General features: G+C 51.5%; 3 protein-coding genes across 5 annotated transcripts in view; 2 read left to right on the forward strand and 1 right to left on the reverse strand.

Annotated features, from left to right (window-relative positions):
* Positions 1 to 13,932, forward strand: Ddb2 (damage specific DNA binding protein 2). Of its 2 annotated transcripts, XM_004851885.4 has the most exons (10): positions 1 to 320; positions 1,812 to 1,948; positions 2,472 to 2,663; positions 9,875 to 10,020; positions 11,019 to 11,118; positions 11,205 to 11,382; positions 11,672 to 11,814; positions 12,986 to 13,150; positions 13,275 to 13,320; positions 13,572 to 13,932. In XM_004851885.4, exons 1-10 carry the CDS (start codon positions 194 to 196, stop codon positions 13,613 to 13,615), a joined length of 1,278 nt encoding a protein of 425 aa, XP_004851942.1. In that variant the 5' UTR covers positions 1 to 193; the 3' UTR covers positions 13,616 to 13,932. The 2 variants fall into 2 exon arrangements, 1 of the variants encoding a protein (XP_004851942.1); XR_002397292.2 differs by lacking the exons at positions 13,275 to 13,320; positions 13,572 to 13,932 and having other exon boundaries at positions 11,672 to 12,260.
* Positions 13,688 to 21,669, reverse strand: Acp2 (acid phosphatase 2, lysosomal). Its single transcript, XM_004851886.4, has 11 exons — positions 21,464 to 21,669; positions 20,824 to 20,919; positions 20,341 to 20,427; positions 19,463 to 19,615; positions 19,257 to 19,355; positions 19,098 to 19,187; positions 18,550 to 18,682; positions 17,319 to 17,401; positions 17,118 to 17,224; positions 16,846 to 17,021; positions 13,688 to 14,864 (listed from the first exon to the last, which is right to left on the reverse strand). The coding sequence occupies exons 1-11, from the start codon at positions 21,575 to 21,577 to the stop codon at positions 14,731 to 14,733; spliced, it is 1,272 nt and encodes a 423-aa protein (XP_004851943.4). The 5' UTR covers positions 21,578 to 21,669; the 3' UTR covers positions 13,688 to 14,730.
* The window catches only part of Nr1h3 (nuclear receptor subfamily 1 group H member 3), a 13,584-nt gene continuing 13,004 nt past the window's right edge, over positions 21,666 to 22,245 (forward strand). Inside the window, exon 1 of one of the 2 annotated variants that reach the window (XM_021264212.2) lies at positions 21,666 to 21,822. The gene's annotated coding sequence lies outside the window, so the exon portion shown is untranslated. The remainder of the gene's footprint in view (positions 21,823 to 22,245) is intronic. The other variant, XM_021264211.2, reaches the window with a different exon arrangement.

The following is a 22,245-nucleotide window of genomic DNA, read 5'->3' on the forward strand; positions in this document are numbered from 1 at the left end:
GGCGGGGCCTCCGGGGCGGGGCCTGAGCTCGTGGCTGACTAGCCCTGGGCTTGTTTGGCGGGAAGTTGGTTTAGCGCGACTACCTGTGGCGGCGCGGGTGTCCTCGTTGTCGCCTTGTCTCGCCTCAGAGGCTTTCAGTTCTCCCTCCATGAACTCGGCGTAGGGCTTAGTGCTCCTTCGCTCCGAGGACGCGATGATTCCCAGGAAGCGCCCAGAAACCCAGAAGACCCCCAAAGTGGTGGTGCGCCCCGGGAGCAGAAGGAGTCCCCGGGAGCGGGAGCCGGAGCCCGCGGCCAAGAAGCCCCGCACGAAGGGCCCCGGTACTGCCTCGCCTGCCTCTGCTTCCCTGTTTGCGCTGTGCGGGTGCTCACGCCGGAGAGCGAGGGGGGACGGGCGCCCCAGTTCTCAGGAGCCCCCGGGTCACGTCATTGATTGGCGAGTAGGCTGTCCCCCACCCCCAGGCGACAGGAAGAAACAGACCTCCCTACCACCGACTCCCGCTATTCACAGTCCTGGTGTGAATAGATTATCTACTTCGAGGGCTGCTTGAAAGAACCCTAACTTTCCTGGCTCTGTGGGTGCTGAGTGTTTGGTTTTTTTTACGGTACTGGGAATTGAACTCAGGGTCTTGGCACTGAGCTGGAACCCTAGCATTTGTATTTATTTTGAGACAGGGTCTCACTAAGTCCCTTAGTTGCCCAGCCAGGGCTGGAACTTCTGATCCTCCTGCCTCAGCCTCCCAGGGTGCTGAGATTACAGGCCTGCCCCACTACCACCCCCGGTTCCTCAGGCCAAGTTGTTAGCTGCCTGTCTTTGCTTTCAGCTGTGAGAGCCACAATTTCCTTCTTTCTCAATTTCAGTGGTTTACCAAAACTTGAGCCTGGGGCCATAGATTGTGGGGGAACTCGAAAGACTGGAGCAGGGGTCAAAGAAGTGGTTTTTTGTCTCTGAGAAAAAGGAATTGGTGGTCAAGAAAAGTCGAACCGTGGAGATTTGGTCCACTAAAACAGCTTGGTGATCCAGATTTGCTTTATCTTATAAAAATTTGATTTACCTCCTGAGAAGTAACCTAATTTAGATTTACTCCAGATCCTACTAGATCCTCCTGGTGCCCAGAAAACAGTTGGCCACTGCTACATTATTTAATGTAGGATTTTAAAATGTGCTTTTTCCTAAGCAGTGGCTTCAATACTGTCCTAAAGTCTTTTATCTGTTTTGTGGTTTTCTTTTTTTGTTTTGGTACCAGAGATCGAACTCGGGTCCTTGCGCTTGCGTAGCAGGCAGCGAAACTACTGAGCTCAATCCCCGGCCCTATCATGTGGTTTTTAAATTGCCACCCAATCCAACTCCAGCTGTCCAGTGCACATGGGGAGGAGTTCTGCAGGATACCAAACTCTTGTGTGGACCTTTCGCTCAGCTCTGGGGAACCCTGCAAGATCATTTTCCACCCTGTAACCCCAGCACTCTGAGAAGCTGAGGCAGAAGAGTTTGAGCCCTGCCTGGGCAATGTAGCAGTTTAGGGAGACCCTGTCTCACAATAAAAAGGGCTGGGGATGCAGCTCCCTGCAGAGGCCCTGGGTTCAACCCCCAGTACTGCCCCACTCAAATCCTCTGGGGACTGTTTTGGGGACAGGTCACATCTCCGCTAAGTGTTTCTTCCCTGTGCTGAGTTCTCACACAGATCAAGGAAAGCCTTGAGGAGTCCATGAGACAGATTGGCCATTTTGAGTGAAATGGCTTGGCTTTTCTGAGATTTCAGCTGAAAACCTTCTGTGTGATTGCAGAGGAAAATATGTGTCTGTTCTTGGCAGGTTCTAGCAGGAGATATGACTCAGGCTGCCTTTGGGCGGGGCTGGCCAGCCTGCAGGTCCCGACAGTGGGCAGCAACATCATCAGGGCCCTGCACCAGCATAAACTGGGCAAGGCTGCTTGGCCGTCGATACAGCAGGTGAGGCATCTCCTAGCCCAGTGGCCCAGGGTTTCCCTGATGCCTTTTTCCTGCGGGAAGATGGGTTGGTTCAGCAGGTTGTCGCATCACTCTGACCCTGCAGCATGGGCTCCAGGGCACTCAGCCAGGAAAAAGAGTCTTACACTGTAAAGGTAGCATGAGCTGGGTGTGGTGGCGCATGCCTGTGATTCCAGCACTTGAGAGGCTAAGGCAAGAGGATTGGTGTGAATTCAAGGCCTGCCTGGGCCACACACTGAGTTTGAGGCCAGCCTGGACTGCATAGGCAGACTCTCATAGCCTCAAAAAAACTAAACTAAAAGTAAAAAAATGAACTTAAGGTGTCAGTTGGAATATACTATGCTCCTTGCTTTCCATGATTAGTTCAAGTCCACTGCAGATGATTTCATGCCAGGCATGGGAGGACTTGGCCTAGGGCTCAGCTCTGAAGGAGCTGGGTTGGCAGTTTATCCAGGGCTTGGGCATTAAGTCAGTAATCCCACTTCATTCTCTTCCTCCATGTTAGAGTCTGCAGCAGTGCTTCGTGCACTCCCTGGCTTCTTACCGGATAGCCCAGAAGGCCTCCCCCTTTGACAGGAGGGCCACAGCCTTGGCCTGGCACCCAGCGCACCCCAGCACCCTGGCTGTGGCTTCCAAGGGGGGTGATATCATGCTCTGGAACTTTGGCATCAAGGACAAACCCACATTCATCAAAGGGGTAAGCAGTTCCCTGTGCTAGATGGTGCTGCTGGGAAAGTGTTGAAGATGGGAGAGGAACACTGGTATCATCCAGCTGCCAATGATTGGCATCAGAAGCGACCATGGAGATTTCTGACATGTAAATGGTAACCAGTCTCGAATATGGAGTGTGCACCCTTGAATGTATGAAGCTGTAGCGTCATGGTCACCCCTAGAGTCCAAGCCTTCTCTTACATCTTTGACCTCATCTTGTCCATCCTTACTTTTGGTGCTTTAGCCACACCAGCTGTTTCTATTTCCTGGAACTGGGGCTCAGTCTTGCTGTTCGCTTGATCAGAGTGCCCTTTCCCAGAGCTGGCTCCATCTCATCTTTAGGTCTTTGCTTAGTCTCCCATGTCAGAGGCATTCGTGCTTCTACTGAGAAGGAACTCCCCGCCCCACACCTAACCATTCCCTAGGTCATCACCCTGTTCCGCCCTCAAATGTGTATTAGGGTCTGAAATGCTGTCTTTCTTTCTGCAACTTTGTCCACTAGAAAGTAGGTGCCTCTGTAATCCCAGCACTCAGGAGGCTGAGGCAGGAGGATTGCCACAAGTCTGAGGCCAGCCTGGGCTATATAGTGAGTTCAAGGCTGCATTGTACTACATAGCAAGAGCCTGTCTCAGAACACACAAAGAATAAGAAAAGTAGGGGCCTCATGACCTGATCATTCTGGCTCACTTTTGTGTCACTGTGCCTAGGACAGTGCATGGCCTAGAGTAGCTATTGATGTTTGTTGAATGAATGAGGGACTTTGGGGATAACTGGGTGGATGGGATGTATTCAAAAGAGATAACTAGTGCTTCAGAACACAAAAGAAGAAAAAACTTGAGAATTTGAACTGATGGAGAAGGCTTCATGGATGAGTGAGGAATGAGGAAGAGCAGTATTTAAATAAATGGGAACTGGGTGTGGTGATGGACACCTGTAATCCCAGAACTCAGAAGGCTGAGGCAGGAGGATCGCCAGGAGTTTGAGGCCAGTCTGGGTTACAAAGTGAGTTCCAGGCCAGCCTGGACTATGAGTTTGTTTGTTTGTTTTTTTCCCCTCGGGTACTAGGGATCAAACTCAGGACCTTGTGCTTGTGAGGCAGGCATGGTGCCCCTGAGCTAAATCCCTAGCCCCAGCCAGCCTGGACTATGTAGCGAGACCCTGTCTTCAAAAAAAGTACCATTAAAAATTTATTTTTGGGCTGGGGATTTAGCTCAGTAGTTCCTTCACCTGCCTCACCAAGTACAAGGTCCTGAGTTTAATCCCTGGTACCAAAAAGAAATTTTTTTTTTCCTTGTGGAACACAAGGCTAAACAAGAGTCATTACACAGAGCTATATCTTCAGCCCTTTTTATTTTTTAGTTTCAGATAGGGTCTTGCTAAATTTCACAAGCTGGGCTCAAGCTTGTGGTCCTCCTGCTACAGTTGCCTAAGTAGCTGGGGTTACAAGTGTGTGCCACTGGGCCCTGCTAAGTATCTTTCATTGTGATAATACACATAACATGCCATTTACCATCTTAAATGCTCCCCCTTTGGCAGTGTTAGGGGTCAAACCCAGGGTCTCACACATGCTAGGCAAGTGCTCTACCACAAAGCTACATCCCCAGCCCTCCAGAACTTTTGACTGTTAGACATAAATAATTTTTTAAATTTTGGGCCGGAGATTTAGCTCAGTGGTTTCGCCGCCTGCTGCGCAAGCACAAGGACTCGAGATGGATCCCTGGTAACAAAAAAAAAAAAATTTATTTTTGGGTTTTTGAGACAGGGTCTCGCTATGTAGCTCAGGCTGGCCTGGAACTCACTATGTAACCAAGGCTGGCCTCAAAGGCATGGTGATCCTCCTGCCTCAGCCTCCTGAGTGCTAGGATCACAGGTGTGCACCACTACACCCAGCCTAAATAAAATGAAGCACATGTCCGAGCTGGATTGTGCTTCAACTTACCATTTTCCCAACTCTGACTTGGAGCTGGAGGAGTTGAGGGGAATCCCAGATGAGGCCTTTTATAAATGGCAGGGCTGGGGCAAGCCTGTCAGAAAAGGCTAGAATCCACAGCAGGGTGGGTTGGGTCTCAAGGTGTGAGATGAGTGTTCACGAACATGAGTGCTGCACGGCTGGGGACTAGCTCAGAGGTAGTACTCATCTAGTGTATGTGAAATCAAGAAAAGAACAGGCCAGGGATGATGATGTCACAAACCTGTAATCCCAGCAGTCAGGAAGCTGAGGCAGGAGGATCGCCCTGAGTTTGGAGCGAGACTGGGCTACATAGGCAATGAGACCCTTTCTCAAAAAAAAAAAAAAAAAAGAGAAGAAGAAGAAAAGGAAAAAGAACTGCTAGAAGCTAGAGGAAATGCAGCCTGAGGATTGCTGAGGACAGAGGCTGTGGGTTTCCTGTCCCTCTGACCAGGTAGGAAGGTAACAGGCAGGTGACCACCAGGAAGGGAAGCTTGAAATAGACATCAGAACCCAGAGCTCAAGCGGGAAGAGCTTTATTTTTTCCAGGAACCTAGGACACAGAATAGAGAAATTTGGTTAAGGCTGGAAGTGGAAGAAGTGTTCTAGGGGAAGAATCTGCCAAAAGGGGAATGACTACTGCTTTGACCTTGAGCAAGGCTGAGGGTTCTTTAGTTTTACGTCACCTTTTTATTTTCATTTATTTATTTTGTTTGTCTTTTTCCGGTACTGGGTATCAAACTCAGGACCTTGCGCTTGCAAGGCAAGTGCGCCACCACTGAGCTAAATTCCCAGCCCTTATTTTTTGGTTTTTTGAGACAAAGTCTTGCTATGTAGTCCAGGTTGGCCTGGAATTCACTTTGTAGCCCAGATTGGCCTCAAACTCTCAGCAGTCCTCCTACCTCAACCCCCTGAGTGCACCACCACCTAGTTTTTGTCTCTTCTTTAGTCACCTGACATTGGTTCTGATCTTTGTATCTTTCAGTCCCCTTGATTAGGTAACGGGTATTACATTTTAAAAATGAAGATAGATTTACTTTATTCTTATACATTTGTGTTTGTCATAAAAATTCAGACTATAGGGCCGCAGATTTAGCTCAGTGGTTCCGTCTATTGCCTTGCAAGCGCAAGGACCCGAGTTTGATCCCTGGTACAAAACAAAAAAAAAATTCAGACTATAAAAGTATAAATCATGATCCAAAATTCCCATTTTCAGCATCTCTCTGCATGTACACATTGGCACACACACTCATTCTTCTGTTTCCAGCATTACATAAATTCTCTCACAATCTGTTGTGGCCTAGTTATATGATGTCAGATATTCTAGTTTAAGCACACCATACCAGAGGATGACCATTTAAAACTAGCCCATAATTTTCTTTTTTTGCAATGTCTTTGGTTTTAGTATCAGGGAAATGCTGATCTCAAAAAATGAGTTGGAAAGTGTTTCCTCTGGTTCTATTTTCTGGAAGAATTTGGATTCCTTTTTTTTTAGACATGGCCTCACTATGTTTGTTTGTTTTGTTTTTTGGTACTGGGGATCAAACCCAGGACCTTGCACTTGCCAGGCAGGTGGCAGCACCACTGAGCTACATCCCTGGCCTGAGCCTATGAACTATGTAGTTCAGGCTGACCCTGAACTTACTATGCAGCACAGGCTGGCCTCAGCCTCCCTGGGATTATAGGTGTGTGCCACCACACCTGGGCTAGGATTCTTTCTTCCTTAAATTTTTTTTTTTTTTTGGTACAGGGGTTTGAACTCAAGTCCTTGCGCTCAAGGCAGGTGGAGGAACCACTGAGCTAAATCCCCAGCCCTTCCCTAAATTTTTAATAGAATTCATTAGCAAAGTTATCTGGACCTGGAATTTTTCTTTCTTTTTTTTAAAAAAAATTATTTTTGGGGCCTGGGATGTAGCTCAGTGACACCACACCTGCCTGGCAAGTGTAAGGTCCTGAGTTCGATCCCTGGTACCAGAAAAAAAAATTTTTCTTGGTTGGGCATGGTGGTACACACTTGTAATTCCAATACTTGAGGGCCAGGGATTTAGCTCAGTGGCAATACTGGGGTACCGCTATATTCACATTGTTAGCAACCACAGCTTTTCATCTTATAAAATTGAAACTCAGTACCCACTGAATAAGTCCCTCTTTCACCCCTTACCGCCCCTGGTAACCACAGTCTACTTTCAGTTTCCACAAGTGTGGCTGCTTTAAACAACATCCCTCATGGGCTGGGGATTTAGCTCAGTGGTTCCAGCGCCTGCCTCGCAAGCTCAAGGACCCGAGTTCGATCCCCAGTACCAAAAAAAAAAAAATATATTAAACAACATCCCTCAGAAGTGGAATCAGATATTATTTCTTTGGTTGTGACTGGCTTATTTACCTTAATATCCTTAGGTTCACCCATGTTGTAGTGTGTGATGGAATCTTCTCTTTTAAGACTGAATATGCATTGTGTGTGTGTGTGTGCACGTGCACTTTTTGTTTATCCATTCACTTATTAGTGGATAAACAAATTTAGTGGCTTCCACCACTTGGCCCCTTTGAACCCACATCTGCCCGTAGCTCTTTGACATCTGCCTGAAATCCCTTTGGCTATTCAGGCCCAGAAGTGGGGTTGCTTTGTCAACCGCTGACTGTTGTTTGTGTTCTGAGGAACCCCGATTCTGTTCTCCACAGTGGCTGTACTTACATCCCCATCCTCAGCAAAACAGTTATTTTCTAAATGTGTTTTGTTTTGTTTTTAGTACTGGGGATTAAACCTAGGGCTTTTGCACTGAGCTACATCTCCAGCTCTTTTTTGAGATAAGGTCTAACTAAATTGGTGCGGCTGCCCTTGAATTTATGATCCTCCTGCCTCTGCCTCACCTTTTATTATAGCTGGGATTATAGGCGTGTGCTACCACATCCTACTTTTTGCTTGCTGATTTTATTTAATTTTACCTCTCTGTCTGCCCATCCATCTATCCACCCATCCACCCATCCATCCATCCGCCCATCCACTTACTCACCCACCCACTCATCCATCCATTCCTCCATTTATTTAGTTTTTTGAGACTGAGTCTCAATATGTAGTGCAGGTTGGCCTTGAACTCAACTATGTAGCCCAGGCTGGCCTTGAAATTGAGGTGCTCCTCCCGCCTCAGCCTCTAGAATGCTAGGATAACAGTGTGAGCCACCATGCTAGGCTTGTTTGTTTTGATACTGGCCATTAGAGGGGGTGTGAGGTGACATCACTGTAGTTTCACTTCTACTTCTCTACTGATGAGAGATAGTAAACATCTTTTCATATGCTTGTCAGCCGTTTGCATGTCTTTTTTGGAGAAATGTGTATTTAAGTCCTTTGCCTATTTTGGGGGTTTTTTTTGAGACAGGGTCTCACTATGAAGTTCAGGCTGGTCTTGAACTCACTGTGTAGCCAAGGCTGACCTCAAACTTGCACTGTTCCTCCTGGCTCAGCCTCCCTAGTGCTGGATCACAGACACGTGCCACCACGCCTGGCACTGTGCCTATTTTTCAGTTGTTCTATTCAGTTTGCTGTTGCCAAGTGGTAGGAATTTGGTATATATTCTCGATGTTAATCCCACTTAATTTTTAATATTTAAACCAACTTGCCTTATTGGAATAAATCCCAGTTCAACTTGGTCATAATGTACTTATGTATCACTTGATTGAGTTTGCTAATATTTTGATTAGGATTTTTCCTTCTGTGATCATGCTTACAATTGCTCACTAATATTTTTGTGTGTATGTATGTGATAATTCTTATCAAATTTGAGTATCAAGATGATAATTCATAAGCTTGAGGATCATTCCCTCTTTTCTAGTTAATGGAGAATTCAGGATATCACAAGCTGGGCCTGTTGGTACACGCCTGTGATCCCAGCACTCAGGAGGCTGAGGCAAGAGGATTGCTGCAAGTTTGAGGCCAGCCTGGGCTACATAGTGAGATCCTGTAAAAAAAAAAGATATCTTTTTCTCTTTCTGTTCCTCACCATTCTCCTCCCTTGTCTTCCTGAACAGTTCAAACCAATAGATATAAGGTGAGGGTCAACCAGGAGACGCTTCCATAGCAGGGGCCACAGAGGCCTGGTAGCCTTGCTAGAGCTAGGGAAGCTGGGCTGGGTGTCAGTGCAGGGACCACAGAGGTTGCTGAGCAGCGCAGTCAGGGCCTGAATCCAGAAGGAGTGTGTGCATGCTGGCTGGGGGTGGGGGGGGACTGGACAGGGATGTCCTAGCAAGGACCAGGACAGTGTGATCAGCTGGCAGGGAGACAGCCGAGGGCATGGCAGCCCGCAGTACTGCTGGGGATGGGACCTAGGGCCTGTACACCCTGGGCAAGTGCTCTACCACCAAGCTGCACTCCAGCCTGGTCACAACGGCGCAGCACCGCTGCCTGGCACGTGTGGAAGGACAGGGAGGCACACGGGGCTCGTGCCTGCCTTCCTAACCCAGCCACTGTTCAGAGGGGGAGCTTTGCTAGAGTGAGCACTGTGAAAATGATAAACTGGGAGAAAAGGGGAAGAACTGTTGGTACACACAAGAGCCTGGATGAAGGCCTGGGGATTTAGCTCAGTGGTTTTGCCGCCTGCTGGGCAAGCCCAAGGACCCGAGTTCAGTCCCCGGTACCAAAAAAAAAAAAAAAAAAAAGAGCCTGGATGAACCTCAGAGAAATAAAAAAAGGCAACCTCAAAAGTTTACAGCCTAGGGGCAGAGGGATTTAGCTCAGTGGTTCCACCGCCTGCCTCGAAACCACAAGGACTCCAGTTCGATCCCCTGTACCAAAAAAAAAAAAAGTTTACAGCCCGAACAATAGAAGACAAGTCTGCAAACTCTGACTCATTTCTACGAATTCTATAAAGGGAAAGCCATAGCAATAGTGACAGAGAAGATCAGCTCTTGCCAAGGGTTGAGGGGTAGAGGAAGGGTACTGGTCAAAGAGAGAACAGGAAAGGTGGGTTTTGTTTTTTGTGGGGTTTTTTGAGATAGGGTCTCAATATGTAGCCCAGGCTGGCCTCAAACACATGGCGATCCTCCTGCCTCAGCCTCCTAAATCCTGAGACTACAGGTGTGCGCCACCATGCTTGGCTGAGAAATTGGGGGTTGGGGGGGCAATAGAATTGTTGCTAAACTTCACAGAACTGTATTCTCTAAACAGTCGTTTTTACTGTATGTTAAAGTATAAAAGCAAAAATAAAGAGCGCTGCGGAGGGCATTGCCACTCACTGCCTTTTCCCTCCTCGTGTCAGATCGGAGCTGGGGGCAGCATCATGGGCCTGAAGTTCAACCTTCTCAACACTGACCAGTTCTACGCCGCCTCCATGGAGGGAACAACAAGGCTGCAGGACTTTCAAGGCAACACTGTCCGAGTTTTTGCCAGAACTGATTGCTGCAAGTGAGTAGCTTGCTTCCGAGCACAGGGGTTCATTCTGCAAGGATCCTGGCCCCGCCTGGCACAGGGTGGAAGGAAAAGTGTCAGCCACTTGCCGGCCTCCTGTCCCCATCTAGGTGGCTGCCCTGACCTCGGCCCAGCTGGGTCACTGCTTTGGGGAGTTGTGGCAGGGCTTCGGCATCTCCGCAGGCCCTCGGGAGCTTGCATGTGTGGAGTCATCTCCTAGGAGCAGGTGGCGGGGAATAAGCACAATCTGTCACTTTGCTGTCTGGCCTGGGCCGTGGCTCTGCCTGGAACAAAGAATCAGCACCGGTGCGGGCACAGCTAGCTGGTGACAGTCACATGAGCTGTCGGGATAGGGGACAGGCAGGACTCCGCTCCAGGTTTGCCTGTCCCGAGAAACCAACACCCCAGCCCCGCGTACTGACACTTGGGGCGGGGGCCAGAAAGCGGTGCACATGGCTTGGGAGGATTTCAGAGAAACAGTGAATCAGAGCTGTCCTGGTCGAGCATCAGGATCCCCTCGTCCTCAAGTGGTTTGGGGAGAAAAGTGCTTCTGGGATGCGTGTGCTTTCCCCCAAATGCTCAGAAAGGGGCCCACACTCGTTTCTAGGCAGCTGTGAATAGAGCTGCCCGCTTCCAATTTGGTTTGTCATCTCCTTTGGCCAAAGGTGGAGAGGGATGGGGAGCGAACAGGGAGCGAGGCTCCCTTAGAACCCAGCTTTAGCGGGCAGGCTTGCCTTGGACTTGGGCTGTCCCTGAGGTCTGGCTGCTTCGGGCAACTGCCATAGCTGAGGATGCTGAGCTGCCAGGAATGGGTGCATTTCTGAGTCCATCACCCCATTCCCTCTCTTTGGACGGAGGATGAATCTGAGTGTTCCTCACTGAAAATCCATGGCCACCCGATCATTCATTCAGCAATACCTATTCGCTGGCCTGGCCACAGTGAATAAACAGACCTGCCTCAGGGCCAGTAGTCTCACAGCAGTCTCTCCCTCCAGCATCTGGTTCTGCAGCTTGGATGTGTCTGCCAAGAGCCGAGTGCTGGTCACAGGAGACAACATGGGCCACGTGATCCTGCTGAACACAGACGGCAAGGAGGTGCGGTCTCCACAGCCCCGGCCTCTCCCCTCCCTCACCACAGCCTCGGTTTTGTGTCCCACCCTGAACCAGGCTCTTCTCTGCAGCTTTGGAATCTCAGAATGCACAAAAAGAAAGCGACCCATGTGGCCCTGAACCCCTGCTGTGAGTGGTTACTGGCCACAGCCTCCGTAGATCAAACAGTGAAGCTCTGGGACCTGCGCCAGGTTAAAGGGAAGGACAGCTTCCTCCACTTGCTGCCACACAGTCACCCTGTCAACGCAGGTGTGTGACACTTGAGCCTGTCTCTGCCGCAGACCCTGCGTGACACACCACGGCTGCAAGTTTTCCTCGAAGTTTATGAGCCACTGGGTCAAGCCGGTACCCCAGTAGCATCCGCCACACTGATGTCCTGGCACCTGTGGGGCTGTGGCCACCCCATGAGCTGCTGAGTTTCTAGAATTCTTGTTCATAGGCCAGATTCCCCCTTTCCCTCCCGTCCTTTGCTCCCCACCCTGGACGGGCAGAATGATGGGTTGGGGTTCCCCGGCTCACGGGCTTTCCACTCTGCCAGCTTGCTTTAGCCCTGACGGAGCCCGGCTGCTGACCACGGACCAGCAGAACGAGATCCGGGTTTACTCCGCTTCGCAGTGGGACCTCCCCGTGAGCCTGATCCCGCACCCACACCGCCACTTCCAGCACCTCACCCCCATCAAGGTGAGTGACAGGACATGGACAGGGCAGTGAAGGTGAGCCTGCCTGCGGCCCTCACCTCTTCTCGCCCCACACAGCAGTCTCTGCCATCGGGCTCTGCCTGCTCCTCTTGTTCCGCCTCTGCAGTTCCATTTTGAATTTTCTTAACCTAACATGCTATTTTCGTGAGTCTTTTTTGCTCATCCATGGGCACTTTCAGTGACGCTGAGCCTCTGTCCTGTCCTCACAGTTCTTCCGGTTACCTGTCTGCACAGTTTGTCCTCAAGCTAACCTTCACCTTAGTTTGTCTTGCAGGTGTAGGTGGCTTCTAGTAATAGAAATAAGTCCCCCACCTCCCCAGTTTGGATCTCCGTGTCCTCTTGTAAAAAGGGAATGGTAGTGTCTAACTAATAGGGTGGTCGTGACGATGATCGGTGCACTGAAAGCACTTGCACCACACCTAGCACCCGGTAAGTACTCAGATGTGATGCTCAGCACCTCCAATCAAATCCAATAATGAGAGAATACCAAGAATCCTTTGCCAGCTGGTGTTCTTCCTAACCAACCTGTCCTCACCTCCCTTTCACATCCAGCCCGGCTAACTTCCCATCTGTGATTTGTTAGTGACTTATTCCCAAGCCAGTGCATGCACCATTTCTTTCTTCCTGCTAACCGTGGCTTTTGCCCTTCACAAGACCCTTGTGATGTTAGGAAACCCCATCCAGTGCTGTCATTCTATTAACTGCCTGGTTGGTTTTGAGTGGGGCAATCTGGGGAACACGGGTTTTCTCTCCTTTTTGCCACTAGTGATTTTATACTCAGCTCTGGGTTGTTCACATGGATAGGGGTTCAGTGGTGTTACTTCAGAACTTACGGCCAGTTGGGATTTGGTTACGAGTTTCTGCTCTGCTGAAGGCTCACCTCTTGGGTTGTGGGTGGACCAGGCTGATGTTAAACATTAGATGGTATGAGCTCAGGAAATTCGAGAGAGAGAGAGAAGGCTTGGAGGGGTCCTCAGGGCCAGGGAGGCCAGCTGGGATTATGAACTCGTTGGTGGCTGGCACACACAGTTGAAAACTATGCACAGGCACAGGGGTCTTATCTCCATTATGAAGTACCTGGCTTGTTAGTGACAAAACATCCTTTTGTTGTTCCTTTTAACAGGGTTCCCCTGTGACCCTCTCTCATCTCCTAGGCAACCTGGCATCCTCGGTACAACCTCATCGTTGTGGGCCGGTACCCAGATCCTAATTTCAAAAGTTGTGTTCCCTACGAGTCAAGGACAGTTGACATGTTTGATGGAAACTCTGGGAAGTTGCTGTGTCAGCTCTGTGACCCAGAATCTTCTGGTATCATTTCGGTGAGGCACAGGCCCTCACAACAGGAGGAAATTGGGGTTCAACCCACTTCCTGACTTGTTAGTCCTTGTGTCCTGCCTGTCAGTACTCGCCACCCTCCTCATGCTGATACTCTTGTCTCTGCAGCTCAACGAGTTCAACCCCATGGGGGACACGTTGGCCTCAGCCATGGGTGAGTAGGAAGCAGCAGTGCATCTTAACCTGGCCAAGCCCAACCCTTCTCTGCAAGGTTCAGCACAGGGTGAGGTTAACCCCAGGGCAGCAGCCAGATAAGATGACGGGGACACAGCGGTCTCTGGCCTGGGCCCTTGTCAACTTGCTTTGGCTTGGTGGTACCACTGCTAGGATTTCCTTACCAAGCACTGGGCTCCCCGGGCCAGCCTGACAGCGGGAGGACAAGTCAGACTGTTCCTCCTCCCCCAGGTTACCATGTTCTCATCTGGAGCCAGGAGGAAGTTGGGCCTTAGACAGTGACCGAGAGCCAGTGAAGAAGGTGTGGGCCTTGTGACAGCTTTGAGCCCACACACGGGAACAAGCTGTATGAGAAGAGGCAGCTGTTTATTAAAGGGGTGAAAGTGCCCAGTGTTAGAATGGAGCAGGGGCACTGTGGGACCAGGGCACTGGCTTTTTACTGCTGTGCACTTAGCTCCGAAAGCTGAGTGACCCAAGGCTGTGTCCAGCCCGGAGCCGACATGGTTTGGTCCCTTCTGACGTGGGTGGCAGAGTGATGCGTGTTTTGGTTTGTTGCACTACTGACGTGGCCAATAAAACCATACCCAACCAAGCTTCTGAGTGATCTAGCACTGCCCAGGGCAGAAGGCTCTGTGGGTCTCAGAGCTGAAGAACAGGTACAGAGCAGCATTCATGGTCCAAACCTTCATTCTCCGGAAACTGCCACAGCCCTGTTCTGGGCCATGGTCAGGAGTGGTCCAGCTCCCCAGCCCAGGATGCAGAGAGCAGTTTCCTGATTCAGTTTGATTTGCTCCCCCAACTCCCTCCCTGTTAAAGTACAAACCCTTCCAACCTGCTCAAGCCCAGGGGTGACTAAGGTGCTCGAAGCACAGTGTCTCACTAATGGTGGCTTCTGCCAGATACAAGACAACTGGCTGGCTGGTTGTTGGGCGATCAGTTCCTTGGTAGCCAATGTTTATACCCGTGTTGCGCAGTTTTTCCCTCTAAAATGTGCATTGAGCAGCAAGGCAGTGTCCTCTTGAGTTATGTGCCAAAACTCCAAACCAGAAGGGAGAGCAGGGCTTGGTGGAAAAGCAAGGCAGAGCAGGCTCTGACTCCTTTGGGTTTTTTATCCCAAATCCTGAGTGAAATGAGAGCTTGTCCACACCTCAGGTCCTCAGGGAGAGTGGGAGAGGCAAATCCGTCAGGAAGAAGCCAACATCCAACACAGTTCTTGGTAGAAGTCAACTAAGTGACAGGTGCCGCAGGGCACACCAAGCCCCATTGCCTGTCTGGGCTGGGGGATCGGGAGGCCCAACCCAGCCTCCTGTCCATGGCTGGGAGCAGCAGCAGTCAAGAGCAGGCCCAGCCCACTTCCCTAGGAGGCGGCGGGAAGGGGGCCGAGTGGTTGTCAAGCGTGGTCCTCCCCGTCTGCCACATGGCGGTAGCCAGGAGGCTGGGCCTGCGTCCGGAAGAGGACAGTGAGGAGTAGCACGATGAGGAGGAAGAGGATGGAGCCGCAGACGGCCAAGGCCACAATCACCTCTGCACAGAGAGGGAGAGACAACATAAGCGTTCACCCTGCAAGCATCAAGCAGCTACCATGGCCAGGTGCTGCTCCAACGATGGGACAGACAGGTGGCCAGGACAGTCCCTGCGCTGTGGAGTTTACACTCTGGGAGAGGAGCTTTGACACACAAGCGGAGGATGGGAAGCACTGGTGATGACTGCTACGAGCAGGTAGGTTAACCAGGAAAGACATCATGACGAAGAGCAGAGACCGGTGTCAATGAGGGAGACACAGATCTGAGAGCAGAGGCTCGGTATGGTGAGACAGGCCTGTAATCCCAGCACCCAGAGGACAAGTTTGAGTCCAGCCTGGACAACTCAGACTTAGAGACTGTCTCAAAATTGAAAAGAAATGGGGGCGGGGACTGAGGATGTGGCGCAGTACAGAGGCCCTGGGTCTAAATCCTAGAAGCGTAAAACAAAAGACTAACAGATCTAAGAGTGTTCAAGTGGGAGGTGGGGGGTCAGGAAGCAGATGCATTAAAAAAAAAAAGTGGTTGCACTAGGGTTCCAAAAAAAAAAAATGGGGCGGGGTGGGGATGTAGCTCAGTGGTGCCGCCACCTGCCTCCCAAGCAGGTCCTGAGTTCGACCCCTGGTACCAAAAAAAAAAAGAAGCAGCAGATGGCAAGAGGGCCTGGCTTGGGAATAAGCTTGGTGTGACCTAAGGTTAGGAGAAAGTCCGCATCCCCAGGGCTAAGCAGGAGGCCTGGGAGGGGGAGGCAGAGAACTTGGACTTGTGTGGCAGGAAGCCATTGGGAGGCCCAGGAGGATGGTAACGTGGCCGACTGACAGTTCTTAGAAATGAACTCTGCTGCGTTGAAAGACTAGCAGGGACAAGAAGAGAACCAGAAAGAATACCAGGAGGCTCTTCAGCAACTGAGACAAGTAGGACAGGTCTGGAGCAGGGAGGCGAGAGCGAGTATTGCAAAGGCTGAGCCGAGAGAATCTGCTAGTGGTTTGGATGTGGGTAGGAGCAGGACAACACTAAGACTGCTGCACCACTAAGTGATGGACATAGCACTGACTGAACTGGGAGCCTCTGAGGATGAGCTCGTGTTCCACAAGTCCACTCGCTCACTGGACATCCACGGAGAGGCCTGGAGTCAGCAGCTGGGGGCACCCACGAGTGCAGCTCAGGGATGAGGCCGTGAATCTGTGTTGTAACCACAGAGCTCACCATGGCAGGGTGTAGGGAGCCCTGAGGCCGGATGAGGTCACTGTGGGAGTCACAGAAAAGCAAAGGGATGGGGACTGGCCCTGCACTGTCCATTGGTCAGTGGGGAGGAAAGCTGGGAAGGAAGCTAGCTGGAAATTAGGAGAAAAACCAGGAGAAGCCGAGAGTGGGGGTTTTGGTTCTTTTCTGCAGTGCTGGGAAAAGAACTCAGGGCCTCGGATGTGCTCTGACACTGAGCTATATCCCCAGTTCCCAAGAAAGTGTCTGAGCAGGGAGTGATCAGCTCTATGATGCTGCCGAAAGGTGACAAGCTGCTAAGAACTGGTCACCTTGACAAGAAGACGGTAATGTCAGTCTCAAGTGAGAATGGGTAGTGAGGAAGTGAAGCTAGTGTCCAGGCAACTCTAGGGAAAATTCTACTCCAAAGGGGTCAGAGAAACGAGAGCTGGAAAGATGCATGTGAAGCCTTCCTTGGCTCTGGAATAGCTGTGATCAGTGGGGAAGGGGACACAGGTGTCACAGGTCCTATGGAGAAGAGTTGGGACAGCGACTGGCTTCTACCAGCAGGTGAGCTGGTGGTCCGTGATGGAGAAGACATTCTCTGCTGCTGGCTGCTCTTACTCTCAGTGACACAAGAAGTGTGGGGATCACTTCCAGGTACAGACCAGGCAAACAGTGGCAAGTGGTCCCAGGGCTGAGGAGGGAACTGTCCAGCGAAAGGCACTAAGGCGACAGCTCCCTCTAGACTTGGGACCTGACCAGCACTGGCAGTGGCAGCTCACCTGTGTCTGCAGTACTGTTTGCCAGCTGGCATTCCTGCTGCCAGTCCTTGGGCACAACAGGCTCTGTGAGGCGAAGGAAGTCCTGCAGTGGGCACTGGTGAGGGCAGCCAGGCAGGAGTAGGGGCCAGGGGGCCTTCTTACTTTCATTCCGGAAGTACATCTCCACTGAGAAATTCCTGGGGCCGACAGGGGTGAGACGGGCTGCTCACCGAGCCTGTCACCCAGCCACATCCCAGAGCTGCCCCAGAGGATACCCTGCTAGCTCTACGTACCCAGTATCTTCCTGGTATAGTTCAAATATGTGGCAGGAAGCATAGGGGGCCTGTGCACCATTGTAGACATCCAGGGCCATTTGCAGAGCAACCAGGGTCGTGTCGTGCTGGAAGGGAAAGGGACGGCCCGTCAGACTGACCCCTAAGCCCCAGAATTGAACAGAGAAGAAACCCAACTCCCGGCCTGAGCTCCGGGCTTACCGCAGAGTAGACCAGCAGCTTAGGGAGCTGGGAGGTAGTTGCCATGAGGGTCAGGTTCTTCCGTATCTGAGCCAGCAGGACTCCTGGAGCAGAAAAGTCCCCTGTGTCAGTTGCTATAGCCATCAACATCTGATCAACCAAGTGCTCCTCATCCTGCTACTGCTGGTTCTGATCACCAACCCAGAGACCTTTTTTTGCAGTACTGAGGATTGAACCATGGGCTTCACAATGAGCAACATTTCCAGCCCCTTTTTATTTTTATTTTTTTTGTACTGGGGATCGAACTTGGGACCTTGCGCTTTGAGGCAGGCGCCAGAACCACTGAGCTAAATCCCCGGCCCCGTTTTTTTTTTTTTTTTTTTATAAGACAAGGTTTTGCTAAGTCATTAAGTTACCTGGGCTGTGCTCAAACTTTTGATCCCCCTCCCTCAGCCTCCTGGGTGCTGGATTACAGGGGTATGCTACCACACCTGGCTCAGAGAACTCTAGGTTTGTGGGAACCATATCGAAACTCTACCCCACATCCTGCTCTCTAAGAACTTTCAAATTTGCAGAAGGGAGCAAGATAATACAGGTACCTATATTTAAACACAGATGTAGAAACCTGCCCATTTATAAATAAGCCAGGAAGCCCTGCCCTGTTTGATGACCCCAGTATGGACAAAAACTGAAGACTACTTTACAATATGTGATGATGGCCCTGTGCCAGGGCAGCTGGCACCTGCACCCCTCAGCCCTCTCTCCAAATGGCCCCATGGTTCTCCAAGGGAGGGATTCACTTTGGGAGGGTGCAACTTAGGAATAAATGGCAGAAACGCATGTGAACCTGACAGTGACACATGGGCTAAATGTCAGGAGAACTGGGGACCAGCATGAGTAAAGGGGACAACAAGCAGAAATGTTGCTTTTTGTTTTCTGCACAGGGCCTTTGCACTGTGCTACATCCCCAGTCCTCCTTTAATTTTTTTATTTTTGGTACCAGGGATTGAACTCAGGATCTTGCACTTGCAAGGCAGGCACCAGAACCACTGAGCTAAATCCCCAGCCCTCTCCTTTTATTTTTTATTTTGAGTCAGTCTCGCTGAGTTGCTCAGGTTGGGCTCAAACTTCTGAAAATCCTTTTGCCTCAACCTCCCAAAGTGCTAGGACAACAGGCGTGTACCATCACAGCCAGCAGAGAAGATTTTCAATACTGGAGGGTCCTGAGGAGCGGGCTGCTCTCATCACTCACCCCCCTGAAGCCGGGCCTTCGCTGCCTGCTCGTGGATGCCGAAGAGAAAGCGGAAGCTGAAATCCTTCAGGCGGCTCAGGCGCTGCATAGTTTGGGCCGAGGCCCAGGGAGGCAGCAGTAGCCCATGGGTTTGCTGTGTGGCGCAGTGGGCAGGTTAGTTCCTGGGCCTAGGCCAGAGCCTCTCGGGGGCCTCTCCTCCCCAGAGGGAAGGTGCCTGTGTGTGTGAGGGGACAGGAAACAAGAGGTGAAGCAGAGGGGCTCAGGCAGTCACAGTGGGAGGTGTAGGCCAAGGCACCGGAGAGGAAGCTTAGGCTTAAAGAGCGAGATCAGCAGATAGGATCTGACACCACGAACTCCGGGTTAGAGGAGCAAGAATTGCTGACGACCAGCAAAGCAGTTCCCACTCTGAGATTCTCTTCCCCCACTGGGAAGTTCCGGTGTTTCACAAGCAGCTGCCTGCTGGCCACCCAGACACTGCTCCACTGTCCCAAGGCCTGGGCCTGGCGAGGGTGAGGACAGCAATCCCACAGGCACCCCAGCAGGCTCACCTCACAGAAGAGAGTGTCATACACATTCCACACGGTCTCCAGGGTCAGGTCTGCGAGCCCCGTCTCATTGGCCACCATGGCTAGAAATTGCTATGGAAAATGAATCGGATTAGTCTCACCTAGGGGACAGGGATCAGGGCTCCAGCTGCCCCCACTCACTGCGTTCTGGGCACTCTCATTCTGATACTCTGCTGTCTGCCGGGTCTCATTCTGCAGCTGCTCATAATGGGGACACGGGCCCAGCGGGAACTTCAGCAGCTGCAGAGCAAAGGGAGAAACAGAGGCACAGAAGGAGTCTAGGGTGAGCAGGCCCAGGATCACAGCTGTCCCTGAGTCATCTCCAGGGAAGGGCTGGCCAGGCTTACCCTGTCCTCAGTGAGGGGCACAGTGTGCACAGGGATGGGCTGCCAGGAGATGTTCGGGTTGAAACACTGCATCCCATCAGGAGGGAAGAGTCCAGCCAGGTTGGCCTCTGCACTCATGAGCGTGCGGTCAAAGTCCGTACTGCGCACGTAAACCTGCCAAGATGGGACAAGAGAGGCTGTGTGTACAGAGGGGCTCTGCCCTCGCTGGAGCCTGGCACACTGGAAACCCACCATGCCCTCTTCCCTTCTCCAGAGTGAGAAAATAAGGAACAGAGTAGCTTGTGAAAAAGACACTGTGGATGAGCAAGCTCAGGACAAAGCTGAGCCTCAAGGGAACAATAACATGTAGACTCTTGGGACAGCTGTGGCTGGCAGCAGCAACCAGAGCTACCCAAATCCCCGGAGTGGGGAGGGGACCTCAGGAGCCAGCACACTTGCCAGCCTTTCCAGCTCCCCTTTATCTTGGCCTTGTCTGGCTTATCATCTGACACCTCTACTGCACTCTAGGCTCCAGGAAGTCAGATTGTATTCATGTGGTGCATTATTATAAACAAGTGCACTATTGCAAGCACAGTGCTTGGATCTTAGCAGGTGCTAAATAAATGTCTTGGATGGGAAGCCTGTAATTCCACAGTCAGTCCTTTGCCAGGCCTTTCCTTAAGTCTGGGTTGGATGCTTTATCAGTGATGCCTCTTCCCAGCTAAGCAGGGCCAGCTCAACCTCCAGGCCTGTGTTCTGGACCCCTTGGATCTCTTGTTTTGTGACTAAAAAATGCTGGAAGAAGGCCGAAGTGCCCAGCCTCTCACTGAGGCTCCCTGAGGACAGTGGGGGACAACAACAGATCCCATTCCTCTCGCCTCTTGTGCTCCCAGCCTTACCTCTTGCCGGCGGTAAGAGGCGTTTAGGAAGCCATGGTAGCGCTGCCGCAGAGCCTGGCCCAGCTCCCAGTGCTGCTGCATCCCTTCCTGTGGGCAAACTCAACGTTAAGATCGTCCAGGCAGGAGGGATGGCTCACATGGCCCAAAGGATTTAGGCACTGTTTCTTTCTAGGTTGACCCCTGGCTGGAAGTGAAGTCATTTGGTAAGTGGTCAGTTGTACACGGCACTGTCCTGGCCACAGAATGTAATGTAAAGTTCTAAATCTGGTCAAGGCTGGCTGGGGATGGAGCTCAATGGCAGAGCATGTGCTTAGCATGCCTAAGGCCCTGGGTTCATTCTCAGCACCAAATATAACAACAAATCTGATCTAAGTTCACACCCATGTAGGAAATGGCTGTTTAGGGACCCCCAAATTCTGGAGCCTGCTCCAGAGGTCACTCCACTGTTCAGCTCATCCTGAGGGCAGCTGGCATCTGACCCACCTTGGTTAGCTGACCGAAACCCTGGGGCCATTCCTCTTCCTGATGGGGGTCCTTGGGATATGTCTTCACTGGGGATCGGTCTCCATGTCGATACAGCTGAGGGAAGAAAATGGCTTGCCTGCAGATCAGAAGGGTCTCCTCTGCCCCTGCTGGTAAGGGAGCTTCACCCCTCTGGGAAGCCTTATTAGCCATTGCAAAAGATCCTCCTTCACGAGGATATTATCTTGGCTAAGAAATGTATCGCAAGGCCATAGGTAACGTGAAAGGCACCAGTGGGAAGGACTTAAGAGTAGTAAAAGCAATGCATTCGGGGGGGGAAAACTGGGAAGAGTGAGCACCAATGTCATTTGATGAGTGAATCTCTTCACCCTTTAACTACATCCCTGTCCCAGGGCAGACTCATCCTACCTGCCTTGATCTTTTAACTCTTTACTCGGGCGCCTGACGTCCAGAATGGCCCAGGGCTCCAAGTCAATGCTGAGCCCACCCTCTCGAACTCCCCAGGCCAGGCGTCTCCTATACCAGGCTCGTCCTCCCCCTCGAGACCCCCGACCTCAGCGCAAGCCCTGCCCCTCCCTCCACAAGCCAGCCTTTGCCCTCTAGCTCTGGTGAACCCTTTGGTGACTCCGTCACCCATTACCAAGGTAACGAAGCGCAGGCTACGGGCCTGGGTGGGTGGCATCACCATCAGGTTCACTCCAAGAAGAAGCTGGAGAAGAGCCGCCCGGCTCCAGCTAGACCTTCTGCCCGCCATCACCGCGGCGGTCTGTGCAGCAGAGAGCGGAACTCGCCGCGCTGGACCTGCTGCCGCCGCCCGGACACATCCGTACGGCACACCCACCGGAAATGCACTTGCCGCCATCTTTGTAAGGGAGGCTCTGGGGAAGGCGGAATCGGAGAGGAAAAACGTTGAGCAGATTGGCGATTTGAGTGTAGCAGAGGAGTACGGAAATGTAGCCCAATTTCGCGTGGCAGAGAGGGCTTGAAAACCTCGTTTTGGTAAAGAGGGCCCAAGATCCGGTTTGCCTCTTTCCCTACCAAGGTGGTGGTTTCATGGGGCGGAACAATGGCAGGGCGAAAGAGCGCCCCCTCAGGCCAATGTGTTGCTGGGTCCGCCCCTAGAGTGCGGCCTTGGGGCCATGGCTGGGGCAATGCAGGGCGTCCTCACCACGCCCCTGCCTTCGGGTCGAGTTGGAGCCTGGCTCTGGCCTTTTTCCCCCGAGAGAGGTCTTTTTTGGGGTGCAGGGCACAGTTTGTGAAGAGCCTTTTGGACTCCCTGTGTCCTTGAGGTTGGTCCCCTTCTTGTCTACTTGCTCTTCGTGTCCCCAGCAAAGCTTAAATAACCCTCTTAATTCCTTTTCCTGTGCTCCTGCCTATCCACCGCCAAGTTTTAGTTAATTAGAGTTAAGACGTCAGTCTTCT

The sequence above is a fragment of the Heterocephalus glaber genome, unplaced genomic scaffold (assembly GCF_053883595.1).
Source record: "Heterocephalus glaber isolate CG9 unplaced genomic scaffold, H.glaber_assembly_v1.0 deba00000594, whole genome shotgun sequence".
NCBI classification, from domain to species: Eukaryota; Metazoa; Chordata; class Mammalia; order Rodentia; family Bathyergidae; genus Heterocephalus; species Heterocephalus glaber.